Below are 27,223 nucleotides of genomic sequence, written 5' to 3'. Positions count from 1 at the left end.
TGAGCAGCAACAGGAAGTCAGCAGCTTTCAGAGGTGCTCTGGATGTGAGTGAGCGTGTGTCTGAGTTTGAGGAGTTTAGGATGCACGAGTACGCGTGTACACGTGCATCCTATTAAACAACCCCTGCAGAGTTTCTTTGCAGATTTGCTGTTAACATCGAGTGTCACTCATCAAAATGAATTTTAAATATCCTGAAGCTTTTAAATGTTTAAATCCTGCGCTGTTCGCATTCATGTTTCCTTGCTGTAAGGCTTCTCCTTAACTCAATTTGTTGATGGATTACTGCGTTTCTGGGTGATTTGCTATTATCGCTACCAAGATTTTATTTATTTAATGATAATAAAACAGGAAATCTGATTATAGCATATCCAAACATATTTCACTCTTCTGGTCTGCACTTGTAGATGAGTCTTATTGTGGAGACACAGTTGGTGTGTGGATGTCTTTATCCTATTTTCTCTTCCATCCATCAGGTGGACCGGGTGACAGTTACTGCTGAGGGCGGTGTTGGAGGTCGTCCTTCCAACAGGCCCGGGGGCGGAGTCATGCGTATCCACCGACACTTCCCCTTCCCAGCCAATCAGATGTACGTGTTGGCGCTGCACCGCGAGATGAAGCCGATGAGGGTTTACCGGCTAAACGTGAGCTTTGATGCTGCCATCGAGGACGAGCTGCTGGGCTTCTTCAGGAGCTCATACACAATGCAGAGAGAGAGACGGTACACACACACGGAAACACACACTTTTCCTATACCAGCAGGTGGTTCAGCTTGAAAAGGTCAAAGCTTCACATTCACGACATTGATTAACTCACACTCCACATGCCATACGCCTGTGTGTGTTCCACTTGTCTCAAACACACACACTCACACGGGCGTACATATAAAACTCCTTATGAATTTCCCATAAGCCTCTGCTGCAGTTTCCACATCAGATTTCTTCCCCATGGTGCAGATGGGAAACAGACTGTGTGCTGATACATTTATTATTTCATGCACGAATATGTGCGTGTGTGTGTGTGTGTGTGTGTGTGTGTGTGTGTGTGTGTGTGTGTGTGTGTGTGTGTGTGTATGTATGTGTGTGTGTGTGTGTGTGTGTGTACTGACACAGTGTTTTATCAACGTCTTTTCAACGTATTGTGAAAAACACAAACTTGTGGTTAATTGTTTGGAAAAACGTTGAGCTCAGCTGTGATTGGACAGAGTAAAGACATTACCACATAAGGACTCTGCCTGAGAAGAGCTTTAGCCAGTGATGAGACATAATTAACTCATTCCTCACTTTTATACTACTCAATTCTGATTGGCTCCATGAGCAAGAGAGCTGCCACATAGACCAGTGCAGCATGAATACGATAAAACTGTGTGATAAAGAGAGTCATTATAGGAAATGATGAATTCTCTATTCTGTGTTATATATTTAGACTTGCTAATGGTAACATAATACACAGTGATCAACATTATTTTATGAAGAGGACATAAAGCAAATCTAGAATGATTGCCATGTTCAAGGAGGAATATCTGACAAAGAAGCTAACTGTGATGATTTTGGGGCACTCTGACCTGATTCTGAAGACCTGTCTCAGACATGTGGGTCTATTATAATGAACTGCATTGGCTAAAATTAAGCTGCTTAGAGAGTCTGAATGGCTCAGAGTTCAACGCATGGATTTTCATGCACTTAAATCACTTATTAAGACTCAGTGTAACAAGCATTTAGGCAGGGTCTTCAATCTGACCATTTAAGATGAGCGACGGTGAGAGCAGCGGGTCAGATGAGCCCATCGATGTTAATTTTGAAAATACACCAGCGATGAACTTGTGTGGTCTCAGGTTAGAGTTTTCTTTTCAGCCAATGTCTGAAGGAGGAGCGTCAGCTCTGCTCCACTGACAGAAGTCAGGGGTGACCCATTAAAGGCAGGACACCGGTCTGCATGGCTACAGATTCAAATCTAAGCATACACACAGACCCTTTGAATCCACGCTAGGGTTGGGCGATTGGATGAATATATCGACTACTGACGATAGGCTGAGCCTGATTGTTTTTACAAGGGCGATTTATTTACTTATTTTCCCATGAGTAAGATTGCTAATAACGATGGAGCTAATAGAAGCAGTCAAAAGTCCAAATAATAGTGCTGCTTTAACAACACCCTTTTTCATCTGCGAGCAAATGCACCCTCTTCAGAGTGCGCCCAAATGCTTGATGGAGCTGCAGAAGCTGCTGATAGCCTAGCATACTCAGCTGGATGGTGGACATGTACATGCTCATGCAAGTTAGTCGTGTTTGAGTACTTGCTCGCACTATACATCTGCACAAGCGACAGACCGCTTTGGTTACATCTTTAGGTTTATCTCTTTCATCCAAAATTGGCAGCTTTATATATATTTTTTAGTGCTGTCAGCATTAATGCGCTGTCATCATGACTAACATGATTAACAATTAACCCATCTGGAGTGCAGACCGAGTCTAAATCCCTGAAATGTCCGGTATCTGTATCTGTATAATGCTGACAGCCCTAATTTTTTGGGACATTAGGTCGTCCATGTTTGAAATTCTGTGTAATCAGTCCGTGCATGATTACATTGATCTGCCCATCAAAAAGTCTGCGCATGCGCGAATGTATCGCCCATCGTCGATTATTAGACTGACGATTGTCGGTTGGAAAATTTTTCCATATTGTCCAGCCCTAATCCATGCTTGGTCTGTTTTCTTGTCAATGAAAAACCATTTTTAATAAATCATTCTTTTGTTGCTTTAATTATGAATACAACAAAATCATGATATTTTTGCTATAAAAACATGACCCATTAGTCCCATTTTCTAAAAGATTTTAACGATTTACACTTACCTGTAATTTTAATATGCTACAGGCTGCAGCACCTTTATTCTAAAGCTCAAACATGTGTTTCAACATCATACAGATTTTTCTGGGATCAAAAATTACTCAATAACGGCTCCTTTGAAGTTTGCTGACCTCCACTGTAGCTGGTCATGGAAAATGTCAGGAGTCGTATTCTCCATTTAAGCTTTTATGCAAATAATATCAGTGATTTCAGCTAATTAACTTGATGTTTTTGTACCAGAACCTGCATTTATGTATTCAAGCTCTACAATATTTGAGACAGTTAGCTTATAGCTTTGCCTAATGATGCACATGCAGATATAGAAAATTTAATTCCATTTCAAGTTGCTGTGTTGTATTAACCAACAATAACCAGGTATTTACACCTGGTGATTTCTCCACTTGTCACAGAGGCTTGTGATTTCTGTTTGGATAAAAAGTGTTTCCACTAATGAGCAAAATGCTGCTGAGCATCCGTATAAAACTATCATTAGTAATCATGTTGATTTTTTTTATTATATTTGCTTGTTTGGGATATAAAGGAAATGATGCAGCAAATGTAATATTATATTAATACAACCTTGTGCAATATTTAGAGAGCTGGATCCAGTCTATCATCTGAGACATGAGCTGACAAAATAACAGAAACACTCGTTATGAAGCGTGCTCTGGGCCAAAATTATACTGACTTAAGAAAGCTTAAAATAACTCCATCATTATTTAGAGGAACATGATCAATGAAAATAATTTAAAAAAGTGTTTTGTAAACAAAAAAATAAAAGATGAAATCTCAACATTTAGTTTACCAAGGCTACATGTATGTCTTCTTTAAAGCTTTTAAGCTTTATTAGTGGAACAGCTCAATTATTGTTGACTTGAGATGAATATAAATGAGTACTGAGTGTAAAGAGCAACAGAATCAGAGGTGGAGGACATGTTGGTGGCCTAAATCAAGCAAATCCTACATCTGGATTTGTTCATCCACTAGTACTTTTATTTTTCCTGCTGTGTGGTCAGATTTACAAAAAGGCAGCAGATTAAAATGTTTGGTGGTGAGCAGAAAGCTGCCTGTCTGAAGAAACTGATTATTTTACATGGACGGCCTCATTGGACTGTGAGTGTTGCCTAAATAAGCCCGATGAGTTAAACCAGAGTATCTTCACAAATGAGACGCTGGATTCCAAAACTGTTTGAAGATGCCTGATTGCTCATTGAAAGTCAGTCCAAATTTGTGAAATGAGTTGTAATGACATGCATTACTGCACTCATTGAGGTGCTGTTATTTGATCCATCCAGGCAACTGTGAATGGCCGTCTGTTTTGCAGACAGGAAACTATCCGCTATTGTGACACAACACGAGCTGAGTCTAAGAGTAATGATTCTGACAGATCGATGAGCAGAGCAGGACAGCGGCTGCTGTTCGGTGCTTTAAACACAAAAACACGAAGGTATTTTAAACTCATCCCTCTGACGTGGAATTCAAATGTTCATGACAGTTATGGATTCATGGATTCATGAATCTGTGCAAAGAGATGTATAACATTGATTTTCACATCCAGAAATCTAAATTCGTCTTCACTTCTATGGAAGGAGGACCAGTGGCTCAGGTTTCTGAGTCTTCACTGATATTTTGATTTCCTGCTCTGTCCTTGACCTCCATGGGAATACGTTGGATAAGTGTTACAGTCCATTAACCATATGGACATTTATTGTAACATTAAAAACTAAAAGCTGGCTAATGTCACTTCAAGTGATGGTTATATAAATGAGACAAATCCATAAACACACACATAATTTTATAATTTATTGCTTTCATACATTAGAAAATTTTGCTCATTTCCTAATTTAAGAGCTTTTAGGCATCAAAAACTGCAAAATAACAAAATATCAGTAGAATTTCAAACACACTCACATCAGTTGAAGCTTTGTTTTCTTCATTGACTTCCTCTGCCGTGTTTCGATAGAACAATGGTATAAAACTGCAGTTTTAATTGGTTTTTCATCAAGTTCACAATGAATTGATTAACATGCCAACTTTTTGACATCTGAAGTGACCAGAGGAGTCTCTGAGGGAACTTTTTAGTATTTTTAGCACACGCTGAGCCAAAATCCACCACCAGTCAGACTTGGTCTCAGTGTTTCCACCACCCGTGGTCCACTATTCGCTGGCAGCTGCTGTTTGGATCAATTCTGAATCAATACGGCAGCTGGCATACTAACAGAGCTCGATCACAGCACAGCAACCTGTTAGTTAAAGCTTAATGCTCCAGCTGCCAGAAACCCGGTTACAGTCGACTTTGTGCACTAACCTAATTCCTTAAACGTCACACAAAAGAGAAAGTCTGTGTGAGAGCATGACAATACTAAAGGTAATGCAATAAATATAAAGCCAGGCGTAGATTATTTGTGGGACTGAGACGCATGGTACTATGATATAACTGCCATCCTATAAAGGTGCCAGCGTGAGCTCATTAAATATGTTAATCTGATGACTAACCAGCAAAGCAGTAAGACACATGGTAAAGAAACCACAGCTGGTTATTATTTAAAAACAGTAACTGTGTTCTGAGCAGAGCTTCAGAACGTCAGATAAACACAATACCGGTGTTCAGGGACGGTCCAAGTGATAGTCTGCTCAGAAGTGTGTGTTCATGTGTGCGTGCACAAAGCTCACTGTTATCTTAAGGATTAGCTTGATACAGCAATGCAGCTAATGCTAACACACACACACAAACAGAAACACACACACAAACAGAAACACACACACACTTCACTATGAGATTTGCTTAATATCCAGAGTTACTATAAACCCCAGGCTTGGCTTAAACGCTTAAAATGCTGGGAGTGGGTGAATTAATTAGCGTGCACACACACACACACACACACACACACACACACACACACACACACACACACAGTATCACTGTTCTAGCTTAGTACTGATCTTTATGCAAATGATGTAAAGATGAGTTTTGATGTTGCAGTTACTGTCGTCTCCCAGTGAAGGCATTTTTTAATTCAGCCCGATTCCACCCGTCTGCAGAGATGACCCGACGCCTGCTGCTCACATGAAGCATGACGTCGCATCAGGATAAAAACTGACACATCAATACTCAGCTAATGTATAGGAAACTGGACCAGAGTGGTGCATCTTTCATGGCTGCCCTGACACAATTTATAATTTAACATCAACTTTAAACACATTGCTAGAATCTTTTTTTAGCTTTACTTTACACAAGCTCCGAAGTTAACATTTTGTGTAGTTAAGTGCTTTGTTACCTTTTTTGGTGCTTTCAAGTGGTTGCATCATCATTACCATATTCATCTATAGTGTTAAGTATTTTTAAAGGCTTTCCACAGTCATGTGTTTTTCCTTATTTTGCCATATGCTGTGTCACATTGTTGAATGTTCATATTAAATGTGGTTAAACTTTGAAACAATTAGTTCAACATGTAAAAGTAATCACTTTTGTTCAAATGCCTCAGCCTTCAGACTGCTCTGAATACTTAAGTATATGCTACAGTACGCTCTCTCAGCACCATAACTTCTCATTCTATGGTGTTTAATGCTGTTTTGACACGTTGCCTTTTTCTCACGCACGGGTACACAATGTCCTTTAGCAGCAGTTCGACAGTTCCTATCCACTCATCATGGACATGAATGTCAGGGTAATTTGGGGCTTTTTATTAATTCTTTGAATTGTTCTATTGCCTGGGTAGAAGAACTGTAAAGCATACATCTTTAATTACTTTGAAAAAAGAGAACTGGGTGCACAAGTTTGGATTTATTTTGGATTTTCTGTATTACACAAAAGGTCAAGGTCAATGTCTCATATATCGTCAATTAGTTTATGGCAGTTCTGAACTTTGGTGGTTTCTGGGTTTTTCCTGAAAATCCAAATTCTCTCATCTAAGGTTAACAGTTTGGTCCTTCTTCCAGACATTGGTAATCTAAATAACTTGTACTTATGCAATTCAAATAATTCTACATTTGTGTGTATGAATTTGTTTATAAATGGCCCCAGGAGGCCTTCCCAACATGTGACAATCTAAAATTCTCCTTGTCAGATCTCCACAGAATTTCTTGGACTTCCCCATTGTTCTGAGTGTTGATCAATCCGATGAGCACTGTCAGACAAATCCTTCTTAATGCTACAAAGAGATACTACCAGCTGTAGTCAATATTGATCAATAATGAGAAGTTAAAAGGCTTCGGCCTTGTCAAGTTAAAAAAAAGATGTAAGTGTTTATGCATACGTTTGACCCCGTGTGGATTAGACATAATCAAAAATTAATTCAAATTTTTTCACCCAGTTCTTGTTTTTCAAAGTAATTCAAAATTCAAATTCAAATTCAAATTTTTATTTGTCACGTACACAGTCATACACAGTACGATATGCAGTGAAATGCTTAGACAACTGCTCGTGACCTAAAGAAGAAAAAAAAAAGGGCTATGAATAAGATAGGAAATAAATATGAAAAATTAAAAAGGGTAAATTTAACTAGGAAGGAATAAAATATAAATTAAGGTTAAAAATGAAATAACTGTACAACACAAATTAGAATGAAGGGTAAATTTAACTGGGAAAGAATAAGATAAAATATATAAATTAAAGTTGAAAATAAAATAGCTGTACAACAAAATACACAATACACAGTATAGAACTATATAAGAATGTATGAAGAAATATAAATAAATATATACACAATAACAGCAGCTGTACAAGTATTAACTGGAAATGAAGAATATAATGTCCAGTGTTGTGCAATCCACATTATGTCTTCTGCAATGCAAATATGCTTAAAGTGATTTAAGTGATGAATTGAAAACAATGTCCAGAAAGTCCAGTGTGTGTGTAAGAACTGTATGTGTGGGTCAGTACTGTGTGGTGGTGTGATTGAGAGACCGTATCGCCTGCGGGAAGAAGCTCCTCCTCAGTCTCTCTGTGTTGGTCTTCAGGGAGCGGAATCGCTTTCCTGACCTCAACAGAGAGAACAGTCTGTTGTTGGGATGGCTGAGGTCCTTCACGATCTTCCTGGCCTTAGTCCAGCACCGCCTGCTGTAGATTGAGTGCAGGTCAGGGAGCTCGGAGCGGATGGTGCGCTCAGCTGACCGCACAACCCTCTGTAGAGCTCGTCTGTCCTGCATGGTGCTGTTCCCGAACCAGGTTAAGATGTTTCCCGCCAGGATGCTCTCTATGGTGCACGAGTAAAAGTTCCTGAGCACCTTGGAGGGCAGTTGGAAGTCTCTCAAGCGTCTGAGGTGGTAGAGACGCTGTCAGGCCTTTTTCACCACGGTGTTGATGTGACAGGACCATGACAGGTCCTGCGTGATGTGAACTCCGAGGTATTTGAAGCTGTCCACTCTCTCCACTGGGCACTCGTTGATGACGGGGGTCTGGTAGTTCCTCTCCTGCTTAGTGCTGAAGTCCACTATCAGCTCCTTTGTCTTACTGACGTTTAGAAGGAGGTTGTTCCTCTGGCACCAGTTCTCCAGATTCCTAATCTCCTTCAGGTAGGCCGTCTCGTTGTTATCAGAGATCAGGCCCACCACGACGGTGTCGTCAGCAAACTTGATGATGGTGGTGGAGCTGGTAGTGGCCACACAGTCATATGTGTACAAAGAGTACAGCAGGGGGCTCAGGACACACCCCTGGGGGGCTCCAGTACTGAGAGTGGTGGAGGCTGAGACATGTCCGCCCATCCTTACTGCCTGTGGTCTGCCAGTTAGGAAGTTGGAGATCCACTGACACATAGATGAGCTGAGTCCCAGATGCTCCAGCTTGGTGGTGAGTGTGGAGGGAATTATGGTATTAAATGCAGAGCTGTAGTCTATGAAGAGCATTTTAACATAATTCCCCCTTCTAGTGTCCAAGTGAGTGAGTGATGTGTGGAGGAGATGAGAGATGGCATCGTCTGTGGAACGATTTGGACGGTAAGCGAACTGTAGTGGGTCCAGTGTGTCTGGTAGTGAAGAAATTATGAAGTCTCTGACCAGGCGTTCAAAGCACTTCATCACTACTGAGGTGAGGGCTACAGGGCGATAGTCATTGAGAGAAGCAGGGTGGGGTTTCTTCGGGACAGGAACAATGATGGACTCTTTGAAGAATGTGGGGATCACCGACTGAGATAAAGAGATGTTGATAATCTCAGTGAACACAGGAGCTAGCTGGTATGCTGTCTGGTCCTGCTGCTTTCCTGGTGTTCACTCTTTTGAAGGCTCTCCTTACTTCATGCTCGGAGATGACGAGCACGTTTCCGGTGCTGGCAGTATCTTCCTGTCTGCAGCCGTTAGCGCCGCTAGCACTAGCATTGTTGGAGTCCTTAGCTGCAGCCTCGAAGCGAGCATAGAAAGTGTTCAGCTCGTCTGCCAGAGTCACGGCCGCGTTCGTCATACCGGTTGTTGGTGCTTTATAGTCCGTTATTGTCCTTAGTCCCCGCCACAGGCTCCTAGAGTCACTCTGTTGGAGTTGTGACTCTAGTTTCCTCCTGTAGCGCTGCTTCGCCTCTTTCACCCCCTCCGCACGTTATATGACGCGGAGTCAATCATTCCACCCTGGAAAAGAAACTTTTCAAAGAAATCAGTGATAGGGTAAAATCATCATGACATCCTCGTCCACGATGAGTGGATTGAAACTTCAGACCACAATTGTACATGTACCAGATGCAGCAATACTGGCTGCTGCTGAGAGATAATGGACCTGATGATTCAAGTGACGTGTTTAAAAATCTGCAGTTTGTTTAATTTCAGTCAAAGTGTCATGTAATCTCTCACTGCTCGATTTACAGAAGAGACTGCATGTTGTGTTACATCATTTGAAAAAATTGTGATCATGCCACAGATGTTACATTATTGTTCTACATGTTTAGCTTTACACACAGTGAAAACATTACAATAACACTGAACTCAGAAATGTAGTTCACTATGCTGCACTTTAACTTTGGTCTGGGTTCTGCTGACGTTCCATAGATTAATGCATAACGAACACTGACATTTTCAAATTTAACTAATACTACATTAATACTACATTATGAACTAGCACCATCCAGTATGTGTGATGAAATTATGGTATATTATTTCTATATAAAGCACACTTCATCAGGAGGATAATTTTCCTGAAGAGGGTCCCCACTGGACTGAAAGTGTGCCAGATACTTGGTTTCTTCCTGAAACCCAGACTTCTAAAGGAAATCCAAAACCCCAGAGCTGAGCTTTTTTCTTCTTCTTCTCAGATCCTGTGAGGAACTTTTTCATTACACTGAAACTGTTTTTTCAGAGCTGCCTTTCTTTAACGAGGAGAGGAATTACAGTTAACGAGGAGTGGTAAGGCTGCTAACGAGGCAGAGCTGGTTGAGGAACAGAGATGTTGGAGCATTAACAGAAGAGACAAATGGTTAACGAAGGTTATGTGTGGGACTACATTTTAATAAAGGTTTGAAAGAAGTCGATTGGTTTAACACATCTACCTCATCTCGTATGTCTTCTTCATCAGCAGCTTCTCCCTGGCTCTGCTGTCTGATCGCTCCCTCCTTCATTCTGATAGAGTAATCCGGTGCTGAGATGAGATGTTTCAGATCAATACTGTGCTCACCCACTCTGCAGTGTGTGTGTCAGAGGGCAACCTATCTAACATGGCACTCAGCTGAAGCAAGTTAATAAATTCATTCGTTCTCTGAGCCTTTACAGACATTTAAAAAAATACACAGAGCAGGAGGCGGAGGAGCTGCTGTGGAATCGAGGTCTTCACAAACACGCAGTATTGATTTTGACCTGAGAAAGACCTTTGACTCTCTTAACCTGTTAATTTCTACCCATGCTAACACTGTGATCTTACAGATTTTCTGTCCACTTTGGTTCAGAGGGAAATATCTCAACAACAATTACACTGAGTGCAGTAAAGTTAGATAGAAATATTCCTGTTTCATAAAGGTTGTTGATGTCACAGTTACTGGTAAACCTCTGGTCTCTCAAAGAGTAGCCCACAGAGGTTGAATTTTATATTCAGCTGATGTTTGAGTTTATGTCTGATGAATGCAATCATCAACTGAATATAAAATTAATGATTTGCACTAACTTTCCAAAGCAGGTTATCCAACAATCTTGTGTGCAGGGCTGTGAAAGCTTCTGTCAGAGTTAGCTGTTGTGTAGATGCATGCAAAGGGGAGAAATGTGACATGTGAAAGTTGGTGTTTTCCAGTTGCATAATGCTGCCTTTTTGTCTTTATGTGACTGAGGGCTTAAGTTGATTAAGGTTACTGGACAATCAACACCATTAAATGCACAGTATATGATATTTGCTATTCAAGATAAGCACTGTGATATAATTGGACTGTATGTTTAAAGCATACTGTCTCAGACTAATGTTAAGGCATTTGGTTTTTTGAACGTTTTAAAGACATAAAAAGTTTTGGGATACGGTCTTAAAGATTTTGACAATGAAGGACCTGACGACCATAGCGTTTTAGTGTTTCAGCATCTTTTTTATTTTTCAGTTTTTAAAGGAGCAGCTTTCCTGCTCCTCTGTTTCTGTGGCCCTCATCACTCTTGCCTCCGGTCCCAGCAACATCATTAACAGGGGAGACCCAATTAGGTCAGATGTGTGAGTCAGCCTCCCCTGGCACCACACCCTGAACCCACTTCTCCACCCCTCCGCTGCAGCTGAGCCACAAACCACACCCTTCAAAAATGACACTTCTATTTTCAGTCTGACAACTAATGGTTTAGAGAATCTGGATGTTCAGGTTGGGATTGGGTTAGGTTAATATCTACTCCCTTTTTTAAAAGGTTTTGTGTAACTAGAGAACCTAAATGCAGACAGTGTGGAGTTCTCCCTGTGCCTGTTTATGACAGATTATTTCCGGATTCTCTGCGTACTCTGGGTTCCTTAGAAAGTCTAAATACATATAGGTAAGGTGTGAAAGTGTGAATGATTATCTCTCGTTATGTGGCCTGTGAATGACTAGAAAACTCTTCAGGATATATCCTGTCTTCCCGGATGACAACTCCAGTTTGGAATATCAATGTAACAAAAATATATATGTAACTGATTTTTGGGAAAGCAGTGTCATGTGTACTGAAAAACCCAGTTTATTTAGGGAAAGATGTTCACATTTTCAGAGCTCAAGGCAGCTTTCTTTGTTGTTACTATGTGACCTGCAAGTGAGAACAGTCTCTCACATGGGAGGGAAGTGGCAGGACTAATCAAATACTTGCAGGCCAGGACAGACGGCTGTGGGTGGGTCCCTGCTCGGCTGGACCACCACTCCAGTGGGCGGTCTGTCTTGCTGATGGTGGATTTCGCTCTGTACAAACTCAGGGCCCTGTTACACAGGGCTTCCTCATCTGAATCAGAGTCTGAAGACAATGAAGAGGGGAGGAAGCTCTTTGTCTTTACACTGTTCCTGCAACAGTCCAGAACAATCCATTTTCCGAGAGAATCTGTAACTTTGTGCGATGTTGACTTACTGATTTTGGTCCTGAAGCCTGTCATTTCAATAAGTTTGGGCTGCCAACACCTTTTGTTGGTACTCGTGCTACGAGCGCTAACAGCTCCCACAGTTTCTGTGCTCGCTGCAACATGTTGCTGCATTTAGATGGTACCGCAAGGTTGAAGTGCTTTGGTGGCATGCAAACTCCTTTTTGCACAGTTTGCACAAAACACTGCTTTTATCAAGGTTTCCGTCAAGTAGTCTTTTGAAAGAAAAAATTTGATCTGTCCTAGCAACGCGATTCCTTCTGAATCTTTGTAGCTCTGATGTTTGGATCGATGTAATTGGTATACCAGGAAATCGTGCATTGACAAAAGTTCCCCTTTGCTTGGAATGCAAAGTGTGATTAAATGCATTATTTTTTTCTGAAACACGCTATTTTTTTATTTCAAATTAATTAAGTGGAATTTAGGCGTTAAATTCCCACCCCTAGTTACAACAAGGTTTGGAGAGAATTTGCCAGATTCATATGTAAAGGAACATTTTTTTGTAGAAAGCCAAACCTTTCAGCCTGGACGATAGTGAGGTTCTTAGGTTGCCGCCTGCATCCCTCCTCATATAATTTCCTTAAGGATTATTAAAGTATTCTGATTCTGAAAGCCAACGACACCAGCGAAGGCTGGTTCTGCACTGAAGAAACTAAGTACTTACCTTCAACATATAGGAACAGAGGGGGCTGATACCCCCAAGATGATTCAAAAGGTGAGAGACCAGCTGCAGATAAAGTGGGTGAATTGTAAACGTATTCAGCCCAGGCTAGTTGACTGCTCCAGGTGGATGTGTTGGATGATACTGCACATCAGAGGGTTGGTTCATTCTCTTGGTATGCTCATTAGTCTGAAGATGAAACCCAGAAAGGAGACTAATCTGGGCTCAAATCGAAGAACAGAACTCCTTCCACATGCTGGAAGTGAATTGAGGACCCCGATCAGAAACGATATCCATGGGGATTCCATGAAGCCAAAACACGTGATCTGTGGTGAGTTGTGCTGTCTCGACGGAAGCTTTAAATCATAAGCACCTCTTTTTTAAGGCACCCAAGATAAAACTTATAAAATTCTTAGGAAGGAAGGATGAAAAATTCCTGTCTGAAGTTTACAAAAATATATATGTATATTTTTTTTTTGAGTAGAAGTGAGCAAACATTAACATGGGGTCAACGTTCATGTTATCTTTTGTAAAATTGCTTCTGCCTTCACATGCTTGCACGGAGCTTGATCTGGACATAATGCATTTTTGCACGAGTTACTTTTTAAGCCTCTGCAACGAAGGTCAAGCTCACTGACCATCCTGCATCTAATTCTTATATGAAAGCAATATATCAGCAATGCCTTGAGGGATATTTGCTGATATATAATTTGGCATAAACATTCACTTAAATTCAACAATGAACTGATTAGCATTCCATAGTAAAAGGTCAAGGTCCCTGTGAGCTTGCAAAAAATGTTTTTGGCAATGACTCAAGATTTCACATTCACATTGTGATTAAGTTTTACTGAAATAGTATAAAATGAGGGAGTAGTGACATTTATATATCAAAGGTCAAATCTGGTTAGACACCTGTGTAATTTACAGCCTGACTCGGTGGCAGAGATGCCTTCCACGGCCAAGGTTTTTGTTATGTTGAGTTTTGGATTCCTGTTTTATCTGGTTGTGATCCCATTTCTACTTTTGCTTCCTGTTCTTTTCCTTCCTCTCTCATTATCTGACCCACCTTACTGGCTTCACCTGCTGTTGTCTTTTTCACCTGTGCTTTGCTCCCTCCTGTGTCTCATTGGCTCACAGTGTGTATATAACCTGTCTCCTGTCAGATTCTAATGCTCATTTTCCTGATTTGTGTAACCATTATAGGTTCTTCTGTGGTGTAGACTTTTTTTTTCCCCACATAAAGACTTGGAAACTTTCTGTCACGTCATCCTGTTTGCCTGTTTCCATGATCCTTGTTCCCAGTGTATAAGGATGAGAACAAGGACTATTTCTGTGTTCAAATGCATTATTCTATCTTTCATGAGTGATTATTCCTTTTGGTGAACAGTTGCTTGAAGTTTGTAGCCTGCCTACAAGTACAATTGGGGTCCTAGACGTAACTACAACAATTATTTGGGCTTTTGACTGCTTGGTTATTCTACTTTATTCATAGTCAGAAACTCTGGATACAAGTGGCAGAAATAAGCTTGCTTAAAAAAGGTTTTGAGCTCAACCTTACAGTGATCAGCTTAGCCATTCAGGACGAGTTCAGAGTGGAGCTGCTACTCCTCTCCATCAAAAGAGTAAGTTTGGACATCAGATTAGAATGCCTTTTGGGCACCTTGTATGGAAGGTTTATCAGACTTGTCTATATAGGAGCAGCTGCGGACTCACAACACACTGGAGATTATGCCTCTTGGAATGGCTTGAGAAGACCTCAGTATTCCCTAGGAGACCCCAGTCTCATAGCAAAATGTGAAATATTCATGACAAAGCTCATTTACAAAAAAATAGAATATGAAAAAAAAATGTGTCAAGTCTGGCAGTCAAACCATGGTCTCTGGTGTGAGTGGTGAAATCATTCATGATGCCACCCACTCCTCTGCTTCCAAATGCAGACTTCTGGCCCTCTAAAAGTGGAAAATATTCACTTTGTGTACATGGACATGAATCAGTAGACGTGAAAATGGTCTGATGGAAAAATTGTGTTCATGCAAATGGTGGAAGGTGGAAATTCCAGGAAGACATTAAATAGATTAAATGTCCTCACTATTTCATAAACCGCAATAAGACTGTTGCCCTGGAAGAAGAAGTGGCCAGGGAGAGGGAGGTTTGTCCACATTCCTGCATCATGCATCGATTTGTAGCTAATGGTTGGTTGCTATAGAACATTTCAGACGCTCTCACTGGTAGTAATTACAATCACACACATCAAAGTTGAGGAAAGGTTAACTCAAGGTCCGCTCACTTCACGTTGACTTTCTCTGATCTCATGTATATTCAAGAATGAAGTCCTTCATCTCAAAATCAACCCAGAAAATTTGCCAAGTAACAGGTTCTTCATCATTAAACACACGCAGACACCTTGTACAAGTCATACTACATCCAGTCATATCAAATTGTTCTGTCAACCATATTTAAAAATTTAGTACACCAGGCAAAAACAGTTTGTACATTTGTAATGAGCTTGAAAATCAATATTTTGTTCAACCACTGATATTATTCAGCACAGTCTGAACTTTCTGAGGTGGCTTTCTTTAAATAGTCTTCAGAAATAGTTTGCTGGGCTTCTTGAAGCACATTCAAAGCTCTTCTTTGGATATCCCTGCCTTTTGTTCTGTTTGCTGTGTCTGTTTCTTTGTCTGCTGCAACAATAACAACAACAACAATAATAATAATAATAATAATAATAATAATAATAACTGTAATAATGCCCCTTTTTTGTCAGGTTTAACATGGTCTATTCAGCTCCTGCCCAAACTTGAAAATGCCCTGGACGCAGGACACTCCCTTGTTCTTTATTTCCTTTTTATTCTCAATTACATGTATGGCAGTAGTTGAAAGCTGATCATCACCTTCTCTCCTTTGAGGATTGTGTGACACTCTTGAGGCAGGTAATTACACACAGCTGATCACACAGCTGATCACACTTTACCTAACAAGCATTATTATCTTCCTCCATCCACAGCTGCAGAGCTGGTTTTCTTGAGGTGAGCAGAATAATGTTCCATTCTGTTGTTTGAGTTTGGCTCTGGGGAGGCCAGTCCATGACTGTTAGTATTCCTTTATGCTGTGTTTACTGTGTTTTGAAGTCATTACCAATGACATACTTTCCAGATGGTGTGGATCAAAATCTGATGGTACTTTTGTGTGCTCATAATTCCATCAGTTTTAAAAAGATCTCACGCACCACTGACTTAAATGTGGCCCCAAACCATGGCAGAGCCTCTTTGACATTTTTCATATTTTCAACTAAAGAAATGGAAACAAACTGTGTTTTGTGACAGGTTTGTTATAACAAAGATAAAGCTACAATTTAAATTTTGTTCTTTGGTAGATTGTCGACTTGTGGGCAGTGTGTTGTGTTAAGTCCATGTCCAAAGAAAAACTTTTAAGACCTTCAGAAAGCCTGGGCATCTGTTGCACAGTTGCACAGTGTTGTGAACATGTTTTCACCTTCACACCAGCTCCTCCTTCTGTGCCTCACAATCAGTTTTCCTGTGTGGCACTGATACAGTGGCGGTTCTGTTCAGTGCTGGAGCTTACGCCAACTTAGTGAAGGCATTTAGGAGCACACCTGCAAGTGGAAGGTCATGGGAGATCCCAGAGTAGATCCAGACCACCAGATATATGATAGCATGTGGAAATAACGTTCCTCTGACTTTAGGGTTCCTGACTGAAATCGGATTGTGATCTGTCATTACTGCACAACCGCATGCCTCGTAACACAACCAATCAGATTCCTGCATTGGAGAACTCACCAAGAACTCAAAATCATCTATTGCTGAGAGAAGGATGTTCTTTGGTTTTATACTCTTGCTGAATTTCTCCATGACTTTATAAAATGCTTTCATGTACCTCCAGTGGCTCACAGCCCGAGTACGACTGAGAGAAGCAGGAAGCCAGATGATGATATCCTTATCGGCATCCTTTTAATTATCATTTTTATCTTAATCTCCTATTTTCTTGTACATCCTTGCCTCCTACTTTCTTGTTACCTAAATACACTTGGAGAACTGAAATCTGACAAACTAAGCCCCGCCCCCACCTCCACCCAGCCACACTGCCTCACCCATCAGTCGCATATTTTACACCGAAGATGATGAATCAGCCTCTTCGGCAGCTTCCTGTGTAAAAGTATAGCAGCAACAATACACACACATATACACAGCAGTCCTTTCAATATGAAGGAGGGGATTTGCAATTTGAGACATTGGTTAAAGAGATCACTGTGTCCAGTTTGGTGAGTGTGGGTGTGTGTTTGTGTGTGATGGAGAGTGTGAGGGATGGATATAGAAATGAAACACACTCACTGTGAAAAGCACCTGACTCAACAGTTTCCCCTTCACTCACATCTGTGAATCTAAATGAGGTGTGTGTTTCTGTCTCTCCTCTATGTGTGTGCGTGTGTTCGATGTGTCATTCACACACCTGCTCTCTTCTTCGGTGGTGTCACCAGACAATATAATGGCAAACATTACAGCAGGAAAATACGTCATTTCCATCTCATGTGCGTTTTTGGAGGCGACGCATTGTCACATGCATTAATGCATGAGTGTGTGTTTGTGTGTGTGTGTGTGTTTGTTTATCTGTTGTCGTTGTCCAGGGCAACGGTATAGGCCTGCTTGTCAATCAGGATTACTGTTACAACAAGCGTTACTTTGGCAGCAGTGACTGTTGGCAACCTGCTGGGTGTCACGTTAGTGTTGTGTGTGTGTGCGTGTGTGTGTTAATATTGGTGCTTCATTGAGTTTTAAAGCAGGAGTTTGTGTGTGCGTGTTGTGTGTGTGTGCGTGTGTGTGTTAATATTGGTGCTTCATTGAGTTTTAAAGCAGGAGTTTGTGTGTGTGTGTTGTGTGTGTGTGCGTGTGTGTATTAATATTGGTGCTTCATTGAATTTTAAAGCAGGAGTTTGTGTGTGTGTGTGTGTGTGTGTGTGTGTGTGTGTGTGTGTGTGTGTGTGTGTGTGTGTGTGTGTGTGCACGTTACAGACTCATCCTCCTCTCTAATAGATACTCTCTTTATCTCGTCCCTCTCAGGCTTTCTCCATTATTCTCTCTCTCGTTCTTCCAGTCGGCCCCGCTCACCCCCTGTTTATTATTCCCGGTTTCTCTCTCTCTGTCTCCCTTTCGTCACCTCCTCCCTCCCTTCGTCCACTCCCCTCGGTCATCATGTCTCCATAGCTTGTGTCAGATTATTTTCTTCAATTTTCTTTCCTTCCTTTCTCCTCACCTCCTGTTTCCACTTTTCTTTTCCACTTCTTCTGCTTAACGTCTTTTCCTTCTCCTTCTCCTCTCCCAGCCCTAATATTCCAAGTGTCTACTTCTCATCGTCTGCCCCCTCTTGTTTTCTTTCAATCAGCATCCAAACTGCTTTGTTACAGCTGTTTCTCATCTTGGTTCTACCTCTGTTGTCTCCTGTATGCCTTTTGCTTTCTGCATTTTCTTCCTTCCTTCCTTACACTCTGCTCCAGCCCTCATCTTTGTCCCCTCTCCTCCTCCCATTTTTTTTGGTAGTAACAATTTTGTTTTATCATCTTCCTTTTGGATTTTTTGTGTCCTCTCTTCTTATTAGGCCACCTGAATTGCAACAGACACCCCGTCCTCTCCTCCTCCTGTTTCCCTCCTTTCATCGCTCCTCTCACAAACTCCAGGAGCAAAATGCACCATTGTGATAACAAAGTTTTCACAGGGATTATTTCCTCAGGTTTTAGCTTATTCCTGTGTCTGTCAGGTGACTGACAGACAAACGTAACGAAGCTCAGATATGGAAACATTCAGCTCGGCTAAAAGAAATCGAGAGGAAACAGAAAGTTTGCCCGTGTTTATTGTGGATTATCTCGCCGTAGATGCCGTTTCAAAAACTTGAAAAAAGCCGAAGTAAAAATGGCTCCCCGTGAAAACTTCTCCCTGCAGGCGGCCGACCTGTCGGCTCTGACTTCAGAGGATTATCCTTTAACCCCCTGAACCCTGATTCCACCTTAAATTTCTCCTTTGATAGGTTTGAAAGGTTCAAAGACTAAAACAAAATCCAGCTTCATATGACACCATCACATATTCTGTATGGATTTATTCCAAGGCGTGAGTTCGGTGTGTTGAAGCTTTGAAATCAGAGCCAGGGAGGAGATAAGTTCAGGGCAAATTCGAATATGATGAATTAAATTAAGGGTCTCTTCACGGGTAATTTAAAGCCACTGCAATTCTGCTTAACCAACCACGCTTAATGACTTAATTTTATTTTTGGAGGCAAATGGAGCAAATTGGGGTTAAAAGGGAAAGCTATGATTTGTATCGTTAAACGCTAAAGATTTGGCAGCTGGTAGAGATTATTTTGTGTCTTTGTGTTTAGGCACTTTTACACATCACAGAAAGATTATTTTCAATTGCACTTATTTATATTCGGTGGCTGGGAGGCCATGAACACACAGGAAAGCAGGAGGCAGGGAGAGCAGCAGCAGCATCAAGAGGAGGGATCAGTGAGAACAGATACACTGCATGGAAGGGAAGCTGTGGTTGAGGTGGGTTTCAAAGCAGCTTGCAGAGCAGCTTGAGGGAGTGGAAATGCAAAAAGGTACCTGCTGAGCCAGTGGTCATGGGCTGGCGCTGACATCAGCTCATTGGCTGGAATTTCTTCTAAGATGAACTTTGTGGCCTGCCTGAACTGATGCTGTTGAAGTATCAGTCAGCTGCTGCAGAAAAAAAGACAACTAGTGTCATCATTATCACGTGAGTGAGCCTCCTAGATTTACATCTGTGTATGTGCTTGCACAAATACACATTTATGTATGTTTTGTTCTCTCCAGGCATGTTATTCAGCAGTTCCAATCGATAGCGCTGTAGATTGCAGAGGCTCCCGCCTCGCAGTTAGACAAAGTAACCTAGCAGTAAGTTAGCTGGTAGTGGTACAGGTCGTCTACTAATCGAAAGGTCAGTGCTAGCCCTCTCTAAATAAAAGCAGGTGAAGTGAAGATAACTTGTAATTGGGGGCTAATTGGTGTTTCTCCCTAGTCCTGCATAGCTGCAAAGTTTGGAAGAATAACTGCACTTCGCTTCTCCTCTGTGGGAATATTAACGAGGATGAGTCGGCAAAAGGAAATCTTAAATAGTTAATAGCCCCAAATCACTTTATTTATGCCTTTCGCCTTACTTATTGTTTAATCTAAAAAAAACAGGAATGTCAGGCTCAGTTTTTACTTCTTTGATGGTGAGATTAAAATATTTGTTTAAGGTTCTGTAAACTCCTGACAGGCAAATAATCCACCAGAATGTGATATACTGTGATACTCTTGCGTTGGTTATACAGTATGTTTAATGTGATGGTGTACAAAGGCTTTCAGACACAACCTGAGCATTTGAGCCTAAACTGCAGTTTCAGCGACTGAATGCAGTGAAATGAATGAATTATCTGCACCTCCTCTGTAGTGATGACGTACAGCCCTTCAATATTACGTCTCCAGGTCCAAGCCTCTGCTGCGTTGGCTGAACCTCTCATCCTTTCAATGTGCTGCAGTGCTGTGTGCCTTGTTTCTTGAAAAGAGATGAATCCTAGAAAGCTATTCGGTTGTCATTCTGCCTGTTTTTTTTATATACAGAACAATTCAAGCATAGTGCACCTTTAGGCGAGTTTTTAACCCCTTATTTGATATGTACAGCTTTTCATCAACAGAAAAAACAAAATAAGTTGCACAACACATCTTAAAACATTTGTTTAAATGCCCGATTTAGCAAATGCGATACAAATTAAAAACCATTTATGGAATTAACATGTGCTTAATTTTTTAAACACATTTGTCAGTTTGTTCAGTAAACGTATGTTTCAGACTCTAAAAGGTTTTAAAAGCACGTGTGGGCCTCAGGCTCACCGATAGTTTAACGCCTTTCAGAGTAACTAAAGTTTTAATATGAACATCAAATTCACATTATTATAGCAAATACTTCAGAGAAAGCAGCAACACGTGAATTACTAATACTCATGTCTGGATGGTGTCAGCTCAGAGGCTCTCTGGGTTGAAATTTTGTTGCTTTTGGTGCTTTTTTTTAATGGCATCTGACAGCACATCGGGCACTTCTTAGGTCTTTTCCTCACCGATTCATGTTTGATTGACGCAGTTCCTCTAATGTCCACGTTAGGCTCCTTAATCTCTGTCTAACTTCTTTGTCCTTTTTCTCTGACCACCAGCCGATTACACCAGAACTGAAGTGATTTAAACATCCATGGCTAATGTCATGGTGGTCCATCTTTTACAGTTTATGCTCTCAATGTACTTTTCTTTTCTTGTCTGAGCCATGACCTTTTAAATGAGCAGCCATGTAGTAACCATGCTCAGGGGGGCAAAAACATCAATAAATTAAGTTAACAATCTTAACTTCACTAACCATCCAAAACATCGCTGCTTAGTCTAATTTTTCATCTTTGCTATTATTATGGGCTTTTTACTGTTTATTATATGCGATCAAACAAGTCACAGCATCATCGGGACATGCAGTGATAAGTTTGTAGAATCTCAGCATTTCACTCCCACAGTATCTGTTCTCATATTATCCCCAATAAAGAGCAGCCTTTGTAAGGCTGGAAATGGAGAGCTGAGAGAGAAACTCAAAGCCAGGTTTCAACACTAAGGTTGTCGAAACGCCTAAGAGCAGCTGTGAAGCATTTGGAAGTCCCAGTATTTTCAATCTTGTTCCCAGTGAAGAGAAATTGGTTTCTGTTGGGCTTTACAACAAGTTTGACTATGTTACACGTAAGGAGACACAGCAGGTTGGCTTCATGCTTTTGCCCTGAGGCAAAAAAAGAAAAGCAGCTACGCGAGGTTTCATCAGACTACAGTGCAGCAGTCCTATTTATTTATTTATTTTTTTTGCTTTGTGTAAAATGTATTTATACTCCTCTGTGAGTCACTCTCATTCAGGCTGTGGACTTTACCTCTGACAACATGACTGTTCATGTTGTACAAGCTGTCCAGAGAGAATATTCCAGTTCTCTGGATGCAGATGAAGCTGTAGAGAAAAATATCTGGTTTGTTTCAACTCAGCTGTTTGACTGCATGTGGGAGTCATCTTCAAGACTTTGAGGAGTTTCAACATTAAAGCAAAGGTTTGGGAGCAAAAGAAGACAACTTTGGAGGACTGAAACAAAAATGTTCTTCATTACATCCAACAAAACATAAAATGATATCTGTATGGATTTATGTGTTTATCAATATTTAGAATTTAAATGATGTAGTCTTCCAATTGATTTCTTCAAATCGAAATTTCATTTAGCCATTGATACATTTTTTTTTGGTCCTGTTTTTAATTTTTCTTAGCAATTTGTGACACTGTGCAATTTTCATTAACTGATGCCTAAACCTATAAGAATCAAAACAAAAAAAACCCTATAATAATAATAATAATAATAATAATAATAATAATTATTATTATTATTATTATTATTGTTAATAATATTAATAATAATTAATTTGCCTTTTTTGATATAATTTATTTCATTTTTTTTTTAATTACTGGCAGTTTTGAACCAACAGTTGTTCACAATGCACATGAAAATAAAGTTGAGTTTTTTGTGTAATTTGTTATGAAAACTGAGCCTTTGGTTTGAAACAATGCACCAAAATTACAGGGAAAAACTGTCATAAACTGGAGCGATCTGAACACTGGCTGAACAGCTAGCTTTGGTCTGAAATGGATCCAATTAGAGGCAATGCAAATGATAGTCGACCTGAACACAGAGAGAAGTCGAACCCTGGCAGTGTTCAACCAAATTAGGAGCAGCTGTAGTGGAACAACAAGCAGCCATTTTTCCTCACCAGCTGCTTTAAAAAGCACATTTTCTCCTGCGTTGATGATGATGACAGCAGCCTGCTGTGATTCACTCAGGTATCACATATATGGATTCACACGCCCCAGCATGGATGGAGAAAGAGTTAAACAGTTAGACTGAATGAAAGAGGAAAGGAGGGAGAAAAATAGGATCAAGAGAAGGACGAGAGGACTTTGAGAAAAAGAGAAGAATGGAATAAAAGTAAAAAAGACTCGTGGCAACATAAAGGGACTGTGCTTCAACCTAATTAGACTGCAAATTTGTTTTAACGTATGTTTTAACTGGAAACCCCTCTTAACCCAATGTTGTAACCTTCCATTTAATGTGAACTTCCCCCTCCTAGGAAATGTATCTGCAGGTCGAGTTGAAGCCGCCAGCAATGATTAATCAGCGTGGAAGGTGATGGCATGGTTATGTCAACGTAGATTTTCCGCTGAAGCATAAATTGGACATTAATGGCATCTTCTCATTTCTTTTTACTTTGTTAGTTTCCTTGTGGTTTTTTCTCCTGTTTTTGTCAAATTCAGTCACTTTAATTTTAAACTGTGTAATTTTAAAACTGTATGTACTGTATATTCTGTGTATTTATTATCTCACTCTTATTGCCTGTTTATGCCCTGTCCTTATCTTCAACGTCATGCAGCTCTGTTGTATCTTAATTGCCCCTTGGGGATAAATAAAATCTTCTGATTCTGAAATAATCTGTTGTGCATCTCCCATGTTATATTCATGTTATTTGTCTTTTATTTAAAATTTTTGTGGTCTTATGTGGTCCTCCGTACACCATTCCTATGACTGGGCTCATAAAATAATGTGTAAAGCCTACATTGTTCCACAATTTAGAGAATACTAGTCTCACAATAAGATGTACAATTATTATGCCTACTTTTGGCTTGTGGCCTTTATCGGGATCATCATAACACATGTATATGATGGGCTTTGAACCACATGACCACATGCCAAAAGGCGTGTACTCCGTTCACTGATATGTGGCTGTACACGATTTGCATGTGCTTTAGAACTGTGGTCATGCCCATCATTCCTATTTTATGATACACTTCTTAATAAAGACTGCAACTTGAATGCATTGGTCTAGCAATTAATTTTCCCTTCAGATCTTTTTTCTCTTAACTTTGAAAGCAGGTGAAGTCAAAGCAACAACAACCTACTCTGCTTCTTAAGATTACTGGACTTGGAGGACTGCACTCCAACTGTGCAGTCCTCCAAAATGCCAACAGCACTCTTGACTTGATATGTAAACTGAATGTCGGTTGGTTGACAGTTTGGTTTGAACAGGAAAGGAGAAATCAGTGAAGTTTATAAGAAAGAGGAAGAAGCATTGGGAAGAAATCACACCACACAATAGAGGACAGTTTTCCTTGTTTTCAAAATTGCCTTTAATTCATAACAGAAAAAGTCTTTGTGTCTTTGGACATCTCTCTTCTCTGTGGCAGTCTGCAACACCAACAGAAACGACACCAGCAGTGACATAGTTACAACAATGAGACATTGGTCTGTGGATTATGAGGTGAGAGGCCTCAGGAAGCTGTGGTTTGTCAGTCTTGTTATTTTAGCCGTAGTTTTCAACATGTCATATTTTAATTTAAAGGTTGGTAGTTCGAGCCACCACTCATCTTGACTTTATTCCTCTAGTCTGCAAGCCAAAGCATGCTTGGGGAGGATATTGAAACCCACTAAAACAAAAAGATGCATCCCTGAGTTACTGGGACCTGTTAGTCCTGCATGTGCAGAACAAAAGAATTGTATGAATTTGTGTGAGCTTTGTAAAGTGCTTTCCGGTGCTGTATAAAGCACTTCCATTTACTTGTCGATGTTGAGGTGTTTTCTTTCATTTTTACTGGCATTCATAACTGCTGATATCTCATTCTTTATGTTTATTTACCGCTAAACATCAGCTACGTTGCCAGTGACCTGTTAAGGGTTGTATTACCTTCACATTTAGCTCTTTATATGGAACTCATACATGTTTGCCATTTCCCAAATGAAAGTGGTTCACTGGTGAAGTCATCTTCTATAATCTTTACCCAAAATTTTTTTCTGGTAATAATCCTTTTATTCCTTTTTCTTTTCATAGCTACTTGGCAGTAACTCAGTTCAGTCCTATCCACGCCCGGAAGGCCTTCCCCTGCTTTGATGAACCTGTCTACAAGGCCACATTCTCCCTCACCCTCCGCCACGACCCACAGTACACCTCGCTGTCCAACATGCCGGTGGAGAGCAGCTCGCTGTCGGATGAGGACGGCTGGTTGACCAATCACTTTGCCCGGACGCCTCGCATGTCCACGTACTACTTGGCCTGGGCTGTTTGCAACTTCACCTACAGAGAGACGCAGACGGACAGCGGCGTGACGGTCAGTCCCAACACAAAAACACTGACCACTACTGCTGTTGATGCTGTATTAGCCTGTTGAGGAAGTTATATCTCTTCTAGTGATGGCTTATTTTCAGAAAGCATGAGGTTTGTAACACAACTCACAGACTCACAGCTACAGGCGTAAAAAATTAAACGAAGAGAGAAGAAGCACAAACGAGCGCACCTAAAGGTAAACACGTCTAATAAACACAATAAATAGACACCAGACTAAATTCATGGAGGCAAAATAACAATCTCATGATCTAAATTGAATTATCTCTTTTCACAGAGCGTGGGAATTAAGCTTTTGTGGTGCTCTAATTAATTTTTTAAAACATTTCTGCTGTGATCTTGACTTAATGGTCTCATTATGTACCAAATACCAAATGTTGTTGATTCGGTGGCAGCCCCTTTCTTCTTTTCTTCTGTCATTGCTGCTCTGTTTTCTTCTGGGACTAATGTTTGTCTTGAGGCTGAGAGAAAAAACTCTTATGATGAAACCTGTGTGTATAAAACATGAAACACAGCAGTCTGTCCTCTCAACATAATGTCACATTTTAGCCCCCCGTTAATCTCCAGACTAAGTTTCATATCATTGAATCCTAATCTCTGGAGTTAAGACACTAAATATGAGCACAACCGTTTTCTTCAGACAGTAATTGGCATAATGAAGTCCTGATTTGGGAGTACGGGTTTTATATTTCAGTGTACCCAGAGAAAAGGAGGAGGACAGAATATCACTTTTGAATTCAACATAATTAAAGCAGTTTACCAGTGATGTTAGTGCCAATATGTATCATAATCATGCTCATGCAAATAAATAAACTGCTATCTAAATGTGGTTATGAAGATATCTGTGAGACTAGAATGTTTGGTGGTAACCCTATCCTACCTGAGCCTATCATTTGGAAAAAGTCAAAGTGGAAAAGTGGAAATGGCCTGTGGTTCTGTCATTGTGAGGTTTGGTTTATATTCTTTGGTTTTTTATTTTTATTATTTTGTTGGGAGTTTTATGCTATGAAGACTTTGGGTTTATCAATATTTCATTTCCATGTTTTAATATTTTTTTCTTGCCTCGTCAGTATCCCGTTGTATCATGTTATCAAGTCTTTATTTTTGTTTTGTGATTCCCATTTTGTGTGTTTCTTTTTTACCTTGTGCATTTTCACTGGTTTGACTTTATTTGGTTTTGTCTTAATTAGTTTCAGCTGTGTCTTGTTACCTTGGTATTTCCACTGTTAGCTTGTGTACAGTGATGAACATATCCAGTTTGTCTTTTGTCTGAGCATCTGTTTACCTGCACTCACATAGACCTCACATTCGGATCCTATTCTGAAAAAAAGTGAAAATGTCAGTTAAAACTGGTTTATTCTTTGTTCTCCAGTCACCAAGTCTTGGGATAAAATTTTATTAAACCAAAAAATTCACAGCATTGCGGCTGCTATCATATTCAACAACCAGTACCAACTTAGGCCAAATGTGTCTCTGATGTTTAAACATGTTTAAACATTTTAACTTCCATAAACATGGTGTCATGATCTTGGGTCTTTTGACCCAGCGTTTTAAGTTTTGAGTTTATTTTGTTCATTAGGTTATCTAAGTTCATTTGTTATTAGATTCCCCTTGTGTATCCAACCCCATTAAGTCTCCCTTGTCCTTCATGTGCTTCATGTCTGTGTTTCTTAAGTTGTCATGTTTGCGTTTCATTATGTTTCCCATTTTATTTTGAAAGAGGTCCAGTGTTCCTGCATTTTGTTTTACTCTTCCCCTGTGGCGTTGTTATGTTCATGTTGTGTCTACTGTGCCTTTCTGTTCCATTTTTCAGGTCCCTATGTTCTGTCTCCCCAGTCTGTTAAGTTTACATGTCTTGAGTTCCGTCAGTGTGTTTCCTGTTTTACTTTCACAGTCTGTCCTATGTTAATGTTTCTAGTTTTGCTTCCCTTGTCTCGTCCTGCCTAATTACTCTCAGCTGTGCTCTCCTCCTGTGGCTCATTCCCCCTCGTTATCCCTCAG

At 40.3% G+C, this 27,223-nt stretch overlaps 1 protein-coding gene across 2 annotated transcripts in view; it reads left to right on the top strand.

Annotated features, from left to right (window-relative positions):
• Positions 1-27,223, top strand: part of LOC101477232 (thyrotropin-releasing hormone-degrading ectoenzyme) — a 272,984-nt gene that overhangs the window by 21,728 nt on the left and 224,033 nt on the right. For both annotated transcript variants that reach the window (XM_004566481.3, XM_076876236.1), the window contains exons 2-3: positions 474-718; positions 24,932-25,208. In XM_004566481.3, coding sequence (XP_004566538.1) covers positions 474-718; positions 24,932-25,208 — 522 coding nt within the window. The remainder of the gene's footprint in view (positions 1-473; positions 719-24,931; positions 25,209-27,223) is intronic.

Source organism: Maylandia zebra, linkage group LG17 (assembly GCF_041146795.1).
Source record: "Maylandia zebra isolate NMK-2024a linkage group LG17, Mzebra_GT3a, whole genome shotgun sequence".
In the NCBI taxonomy this organism is placed as follows: Eukaryota; Metazoa; Chordata; class Actinopteri; order Cichliformes; family Cichlidae; genus Maylandia; species Maylandia zebra.
Note: the sequence above shows the minus strand (reverse complement) of the source record. Positions and strands in the feature narration are given on the sequence as shown.